This window comes from Ahaetulla prasina, chromosome 2, assembly GCF_028640845.1.
Source record: "Ahaetulla prasina isolate Xishuangbanna chromosome 2, ASM2864084v1, whole genome shotgun sequence".
NCBI classification, from domain to species: Eukaryota; Metazoa; Chordata; class Lepidosauria; order Squamata; family Colubridae; genus Ahaetulla; species Ahaetulla prasina.
Window position 1 is genome coordinate 167,819,527 of NC_080540.1, and position 9,062 is coordinate 167,828,588.

The following is a 9,062-nucleotide window of genomic DNA, read 5'->3' on the forward strand; positions in this document are numbered from 1 at the left end:
CACTAAACAGCAATTGTTAAGCAAAGACTATCTGTACTTAGATCTCACCAAAAACAGAACTACTGTATTTTTTGGACTATAAGACACACCTAGCTTTTGGGGAGGAAAACAAGGGGAAAAACTCTGCCTCTGCCTCCCAGCAATTTGCCTCCTTACAGCAAACAGCCTGGTCAGCTTCAGCACAGCCTGATTTAGCACAAGCAGCTGATTGGCGGTTGGATCTGCCTCCTGGAATACCACCTATCAGCTGTTCCAGGCTGCAGGGATCGCCGCCACCAACAGCTGCCATGGCCACCTATCGCTGCTGCTGCCTATTGTCACCTCTGCAAACGCCATTTTTTTGTTTCTGTGCGTCCCATTTCCAGCCTCCCCGCGCCTCACTTTCGGCCTGTTCCAGGCGGCAGGGATAGGTGACGGCGATCCCCGCTGCCTGGAGTGGGCCAAAAATTGGGTGCACGGAGACTGAAAATGGGGCACATGGAGGCGGTGGTAGGTGGCAGTGGCGATGGGTGGCGACTGTGGCAATGGACAGTAGCGATCCCCGCAGCCTGGAACAGCTGATAGGTGGTATTGTGGGAGGCAGATCCAACCTCCAATCAGCTCGTGCTAAATCAGGCTGTGCTGAAACTGACCAAGCTATTTGCTGCAAGGAGGCAAATTGCTGGAAGGCAGAGGCTGACGGGTAAGGGCCGGCAGGTGGGCGGAGCTTCAGCAACATTTCCTGTATATGATGCACAGACATTTCGACCCACTTTGGGGGGGGTGGGAAGTGTATCTTATACACCGAAAAATATGGTATTCACTCCAGCATAACGTAGAGACCTAGGCATAATATATAGAAATATTTATTAAAATGTGCAATATGAAAAAACAATAAAAATAGCTATTTGCCCAAGATTGATACCATACATAAAGCCTAAGACTAATGTAAATATAATTGGTTAATTCAAAAGCATATTTGCATATTGTCATATTAATTTAATGCAAGTTCTCTTTTTCATTTTGGAACTGCAATATTGGGCAATCAACCCAAACTACCTAGAGAGCAAAAAACCTCGGTGTCATTTTTCCATCTCACTAGTCCCTTGGCTTTGGATTTTCAGTTGATACCACCTAGCAATGTCAGGATACCCTGTTCCACTTTTCAGTCTCTAGAACTGCATTGTGACCATCATTTCTCTCCTCTCACAGTGAATTAATGACTTGCTCATACCCTTTGGGCAATGCTTCGCCTCTTGGTTCAGTGGATTCATACTCCATGTGCCAAGACGTAGAGATGCCGGACCTCTCTATGCCCACTGAGAACAACATAACATACCCAGGGAATCTTCAGCTCCATGTGATGGCAGACCCGTTAAGGTGAGTGCAGATGGCATTTTGCAGGTGGAAAGATAAAAGATAATTATCAGAGACATTTCTCACAATGGGGCTTTACAAATATTGCTTTTTCTTCCTGTGGTTTTATCTGTCATTGCTTCCTCCAGAGTCCCCAGAAATTATAGCATAGGGAACCTTTTATAAGATCGATTGTTTCAAGCAACCTTTCAAAGGAGGACAGGATGACATACTTCTTAGTTGACTGAAACACTAAGCAAATTGGTTTAATTATCGATGTCCTCAGTTTCTTTTTTTGAGATTTTTTTTTATTTTTTATAAACATAATTAAAAGAAAATCATTTTGAACAGGTTATCAGTCAGGTACATTCTTATACATATTTCAAATTTCATCCCCCATTGTATTGTATACAATACATTTCCTTCTCCTTCTCTAAAGTGATTGTTATTTGCACAAATCTGGTAAAAAAAAAAATCATCCCATTCTGAAACCAACGTTAGATGAAGTCTAGTCCTAATATTTTAAACCCCTTTTAAACCTATATCTTTTTAAATTACACATCAAAACTTATTTCTATATTATTTTTACCTCAGAGGTCAAACCCTAAAAGCTCTTTCTAATGCCCTGCAATCACATAGACATTCCCATCATGCTTGGAAGCAATCCTGAAATCACAAAGATTGTTCCCTCTTATCATCTATCTTTGCCTCTAGATAACCTATGCTTAAAAAGTCCCACATAATCAATTCTCAATAGAAGAGAGAGAGAAAAAAATAAAAAGGGGTAAATATTTCTTATCTATCCAAATAGTTTCTCTGATTATATTCAGCTGTTCCTTTGGAAGTTGCTAGTCATTTTAATTTCCTTACAAATTCTTTAAAAAAAGAAAAAAAAAGAAAAAATAACCTTATTTCCTCAATGTGAGTTTTTAACACCCATTTCCCTCCTTCCCCATTTGGTCCTCCTCCATTCCTCAAAACATCATTAATAGTTATTTTATAGATACCATTTGTATTTTTACACCCATAATAAAATTCTCTGCTTAATTCCTTAACAAAAATTTCTTAAAGCTGTCGTGTTATAACACCACCGCACCAATTTTCGGGGGAATGGTCCTGAAATCACCAAGGCCATTCGATTCTTACATTCTTCCTCTGCCACTAGAAATCAGTCATAGAATTACAAATCACAGATAACAAATTATGCATTTTAAGTGACAATCATATTTCTTCTTATTGTTGTATAATTTAAATCATAAAAATTCAGCTTTCTAAATCAAATTCTTTATCGCTTTATTTCACTTAGAATGACAAAAGTTCTCTACTTAGTTCTTTTGTGTATTTTCTAAAGGCAGCCATCCAAAATTCCTTCTTGAAACTGTCGTAAATTCACAGCAGCATCCCATCTTCTTGGGAATAGTGACAAAACTATTCAGATCCTGCTTTCCTTCCTCTGCCTCTAGGTATCACATTTGATGCAATTGCAGACACAGTTAAAAAAATAGCCATTTTAAGTAGCAATAAAGTTTCTTGTTATTCTTAGATGTTTTGTGTCATGGAGATCAGCTTTTATATCCAAATTCTTCTCATAAATAAGTCCTGAAATCACACTGGAATTGCTTTGAGTTAACAAAGACAACTTCTTTCTTTCATTCTGTCCTGTATCTTTAAACGTCTTCTTTGATTTGCAGTCCATATTAACACAGTCTCCATTTTACTTTTGTGGAAGCCATGCCTTCCCTTTGTCTCCCTTTGTTTTTCCTTTTTACAACTCTTGTCCCTTTTTTTAAAATAGTTTTTTAATTTTTATTAGTCCCAGGATAGAGGGATTTGAGATGTTTCATTAAAATCAATATTTCCAGCTTTCTTTTTCTTTTTCTTTCTTTCTTTTTTTCCCTTGTTTCTTTTGTATCTACATAGTCCATCCAAATTTCCAGGAGCCTCAAACCAATTATTTATTCAGTAAGAAAAAAATATATTTTTCTATTTAATTAGGGCTCTAGACTTCCATTCCAAGCCCTTTCTTCAGAATCGGGGTATTCCTTAAAGTATTTCCTTCCGTTTTCACTTTCCAATGCAATTAGCTGCTCAATCAACATTTCTTTAAGGCTTGTGCCTATTTTTAAATAAAGTTTCTTCGTGAGTAGATGAAAACTCACCCAACTTCCAAACTCTGTTCTAAAATTATGCTTCGTCCTCCTGCCCGTACTTGTGGCCGTCCCAACTTTGTAGCAGTGATGGCCGCTGCAGTTCCTCCCCGCTGGGTCGGGGGAAATAGACCGGAGCTGCGGGGAGTTTGCAACCTTCCCGTTCGCTCCGGCGGCTCCCCCATTCTTCGCTGCCTCTACGGGGCAGCTATGGTCCTGAACGGACCTCTATATCGGGGGGGATTTTGGCGTGCTCCCTGCAGTTGTCGGGGAGTGCGACCGTCCCGTTTGCGACACTGGCCACGCCTCCAATGTCCTCAGTTTCTGATGCACACACAGCAAGGAAAGTGTTGCTGAGGTTAGTTATTGAGAAGCAAGTAGACACTGAATGGCAGGTAAAACGGGGCAGGGCCATCTAGAAAGCGCAGTTGAGAATGATAATTGTTGGACTGATGTCTATGGAGGTTCTCAGTCATCCAGGTCATGCTTGTCCCAAAGGTGCTTTTTTTTCAAGAGGCAACTGACTTTCCAGTTTTTCTTTGAAGACGTTTCGCTTCTCATCCAAGAAGCATCTTCGGCTGTGAAGAAGAAACGAAACGTCGTTGAAGAAAAACCAGAAAGTCCAGTTGCCTCTTGGAAAAAAAAGCACCTTTGGGATGTTGGGCTGATGCAATTTGTTTTGTCTACTGATAAGAAGCCAAGGGAAGCTGGGGAGGCTGAAATGGGGGTGCGTAGCTGGATTCAAACTTGCAAGTTCTTGGCCAGAACCCAAGAAACTGGGGAGGGAAAATATAATGGGATGATAGCATGATCCTGCCTGTTGGCTGTGAGGTGCTTCATGAGAACAAATTCCTCAAGTCCGCTTGCTCACTGCCTGTTTCCCCTCCCCACCTCCAGTGTGCCTGAGACCATTTCGCCACCTTCCAGTGAAGAGTTTGAAAAGCTTCTGCATCCAGACCAAGACCTGCACCCAGACCTTCACTTTTGCCATAATTCAGTGTGACCCATTTATATGTGCTTGTCGTCTTTCTCTCTAACACCTTGGAGATACTTTAATGGACCTTTTATGTACTTCTCCCTATCAAGCCGGGACATAAACAGTGATGGCTGGTAACCCAGAAGACTTACCATGTACAGAAAACGACTCCTGGGCTCTTCTGCATATCTACTTCATCCTTCATTAGATCTTTGCAAGTTCTTCTGAACCAAGACCCGCTTCAGTTGCGTGCCAAGTCAGGCACATGCTCAGCCTATATTGTCAGCACAGCCAATGGAGTAAGAGAGGTTCTCCCACTGACTCACACCTCCTTTGCTGTGGGCAGTAATATCTGGGGGAAGGGGGACAAACATGATGCAATAGCACCTCCGTGTGCTTTACCGCTTATCTGTGTTACCTCTGGATCGCAAGGGAGATTTGGTGGTTTTCCATTTATAGCACATTAGATTGATTGTTTATCAGTTACCAGCAGCCAAGACAGAAAATATTTCATCAGGAACTTCAGAAGAAAATTTCTTTGTTCAATTAATGTAGGTAAAGTCTTGGTTGGGCTGCTGATCCTTTCATGTATTTAGATGGGTCAGTTGCGCAAATGAAATGATTCCAATGGAGTCTTCATTATTTTTCATTTCTCCTTTGGAAGAAGAGACACCGGATTTCCTCCCAGAATTTAATGTTCCACAGCCTTTCGCCGTATCGTACAGAATTGTTAGGTAGAGTGAGGTGACCATCTCAGGCCAAAACAAGAGCGATGGTGGGAAAGTGTTGAATTGTCACATGGCCTCCCTTGCCAATTTGCCAAAGTAACCTACTGCCTTCGGTATGGTGGTGAATGCAATCTTCTCACCAAGTTTCGGTCCATAGTTGGGAGGTGGGGGTGTAGGTGGGATTCAATTTTCACCCAAACAGCTACAAAATATTTTGGGCCAGTTTTGCCAACTTGCAGTTCCTCTATAATAGATGGAGCCTAGATTCTTTACACCTTTTTCTCTGACCCAGTGAATTTTGGCTTCTTAAGATAAGGACTGCAACACTTGTGCCATTGTTCCTGGGTAGGATAATGTAAAATAGAGATTTCCCCCTATATTAGCAGCTGGCACGGCCCAATCATTTATACTAGATTTCTTATTGTACAGACTCTATTCTCATTTGCCAAATCCTGGTAAAAGGTGCAGTGTAAAATAACCCATAAAATCTTTATTCCAAAATAACAAAATAAATAATCTACTGTATACATTACAAATGAAAGAATGCTAGTTTTCCTATAAAGACACAAAGGCTGTAGGGTAGAAGATGGAGACTTGACTGAATACCAGTTGAGTATTAATTTTAATTCAACAGGAGTTCCAAGGTTTACCTGAACAATGTATGTTTTGCAAGTCAGTTTGTTTCAGCAAATGTTGCTTTCAGACTGCTTTGAAGGAGATATTGTTCCGCCTTTATCTCATACTGTCATTATGCCATAATTATAATGCACAAAGGAGAATGGGAGAATGTTATTTTCCTCAGGGAAGATACAATCCCTGGAGGGGAAACTGAAACTCTCCTGTCCCAGAGTCAGACAGGGGTTTAATTCCCTTCCTTTTTAAGGTTTTCTCAATTTCACCCCATTCCCCTTTGGCATAAAGAGGACTATACCATTGAGAAAGCCTTAGGAAATGTTCTCCTATTCCCTTAAAAAAAAACAAAAAAACACAGAGTAGTTGTAAAGTTAACTGTTGAATTACAATCCCCCCTCTCCATTGCATGTGTGTTTAAGGGCACCGAATCCAACACGTTCCTCTCAAGAGGCGATAACTCCAGAAATATCTGTTCTGATTCCTGTTCAAAAATCTCAGCAAATACAGCAGTTACTATAAACCAAATGGTCGGGGTGTGGGTGTGTGTGGGTTTACCTGAACTTGAAACTAGTAAGGGATAGTCATCCAGCAGACTTATAAAAGCCTGTAATTTTCCATCAGCTGATTTTACTTTCTATAAAACTGCTTCAAAATGGAAGATCCATACAGGATCTTCCATTTTCTGCGTGTGGTGTAGAGACCAGCCCATCTACTTCTCGCTATGATGGCACTGGGTTCCTCTTTGCTGTTCATTTCTCTTCCCCGAATACAGGAAATTGAAGTGGTAGGGAAGAAAAGTACAGGTAATCCTTGACACACAACCATTCCTGTTAAATGGGCACTGAAAAAAGTGACTTTTAAATGTAAGTGCCCTCGCACTTACAACTGTCACAGCAGTCATGTGATCAAAATTCTGTTACTTGGAAACCGGCATATATTATTTGATGGTTGCAGCATGGGGGGGGCTGGGGTTACATGATCATCATTTGTGACCTCCTCAGATGCCTTCCAATGAGCAAAGTGAAGGGGGGAAAGCCGGATTTACTTCACTGCAGTGGTTTGCTTAACAACTGTGGCAAAAAAAAATGTATTATAAAACCAGGCACGATTCATTTAATGACTACCTTGCTTAACAAGACAAATTCTGGTCACAGTTGTGGTTGTTAAACTGAGGATTACCTGTATAAATAAGCTCTGAGAATAGGCGCGAGAAGCCTTAGGGAAAGAGTAGGGGAGCACTGAGGGAGAATGACATTCGACATGAATCTCAGCAAGGCCTCCTCTCCGTCGATAGAATAACAACAGAGTTGGAAGGGACCTTGGAGGTCATCTAGTCCAAACCCCTGCTCACACAGGAGACCTATACTAGGGATTCGAACCGCCGACCTTTCTGATCGACAAACTCAGCATCTTAGCCACTGAGCCAGCTAGCCAGGCCTTGGTTGGAAAAGGGATGGATTCTGATATTAATTCACCTCCCTGCATCAAGTTTTGATAGAATACAGGTAGTCCTTGAGTTACAACAGTTCATTTAGTGACCGTTCGAAGTTACAATGGCATTGAAAAAAGTGATTTACAACACACGACCATTGCGGCTTTCCCAAGGTCACATGAACAAAATTCGGACACTTGGAAACTTGTTTTGTATTTATGACAGTTGCAGTGTCCCAGGGCCATGTGAGACCTGACAAGCAAAGTCAATGGGGAAGTCAGATTCACCCCACAGCTGTTTCTAACGTAACAACTGCTGTCGTGTCCCACTCCTCCGCTGACGGCCGGGTCAGGGAAATCCGAATCAGGCTTGCCTCTGCAGCTCTGCCCAAAGTCCTAGCAAAGTCCTCAGAGCAGGCAGGAGACCAGTAAGTGACTTCAGCAAGATAAGTTCGACTTTGCCTGACTCAGAGACTGCCAGAAAGCAGATCCTTTATATAGGCCATGGAGTGTGGCTCCATGACTCAGCACTCATTAAGGCCTGCCCCTCCCTTCCTTCTGTTGCCTCCGCCTATCCAGTCTTCTGATGCGAGGGTCACTCCAATCAGCAGCTGTTGGAAGTAAACTTTCCTCAGGCTCACATGCTGTGGAGGAGGGGGAGGGGTCTAGCTGCTCCGTTTGCCTGGGCATGGAGCCAGGGCTGGGGCCGGGGGATGCTCCCTCCTCTGCAGCCTGCTTGGGCATGGAGCCAGGGCTGGGACCGGGAGGTGCCCCCTCCTCTGCAGCTTGTCTGGGCATGGAGCCAGGACTGGGGCCGGGAGGCATACATTCCTCCGTGTTCAGGAGCAGATAAGCAGACCCCGGCTGCGGTGAGAGCGGACAAGACACAACTGCAGTGGTTCACTTAACAAGTGTGTCAAGAAAAATCGTAAAACGGGGCAAAGCTCACTTAATAAATGTCTCACTTAGCAACAGAAATTTTGGGCTCAATGGCAGTCGTACATCGAGAACTACCTGTACACAAATGAAAACTGCTGCTGGGATGCAGTTTAGTGTGAAGGCAGCTGTTTCTAGTGTGCCCATATCCAAATGGCAGCAGTTCAATCCTTATTTTTAATGGGGTAAACTTCTAGCTCCCTAGAGCCATTAGGAAACAAAATACCTCGAAGCATTCCAAATTCAGCTGAAAAGCAATCAACGCTTCTGATGATTAACCACAATATAAAATCAGCAGGCAAGAGAAGTAATGAGGATATTTTCGGCACTGTATACACGATAAAAAACAGGAAAATTCTGGGGATGGGCAAAATGTGTGGCATTAAGATGTCCCAGTTCTCCTGATCTGAGGATCATCCTTGGTCTTCAAAGTGCCTACTGGGACCATATTCCAATGGAGGGGAGGGGACACAAAAACTGAATTTAATTCAATTTACATATTTTGCTTAGTTATACATATAGCATAGTAACCTCTGATGTCTTTGATACATTTTTTTTCCTTCTGTCACATCAAGGATTATCCTTTCTATGGCAATTTGTAAAATGGTTTGCAGGGTGTGTGTGCTACGAACAGTCCTGGGGATGCAGTTTCTGCGCATACAGGAAACATCTGTTGACAAAGACCAACGGCAGCGACAAACATGTTTCATGTGTATGCGTGTGGTTGAGAGTACAGGAGCATGGGGACGATTTGGAAACAAGATATATTGTTTATGGCCAATCACTTATATGCCTTTCAATAAAATATGTACAGGATATTAATGTGCTTTTTTTATGGCTATGTACCCCTCGGTTTCAAGTCTCACGTGGGAGGAA

General features: G+C 42.3%; 1 protein-coding gene across 3 annotated transcripts in view; it reads left to right on the forward strand.

The window, feature by feature from the left end:
• STAT6 (signal transducer and activator of transcription 6) overlaps positions 1-9,002 on the forward strand; it is a 114,922-nt gene extending 105,920 nt beyond the window's left edge. For all 3 annotated transcript variants that reach the window (XM_058167392.1, XM_058167390.1, XM_058167391.1), the window contains 2 exons: positions 1,192-1,359; positions 4,380-9,002. In XM_058167392.1, the coding sequence (XP_058023375.1) occupies positions 1,192-1,359; positions 4,380-4,485 (274 nt within the window). In that variant the 3' untranslated portion in view covers positions 4,486-9,002. The remainder of the gene's footprint in view (positions 1-1,191; positions 1,360-4,379) is intronic.
• Positions 9,003-9,062: the final 60 nt, after the last annotated feature.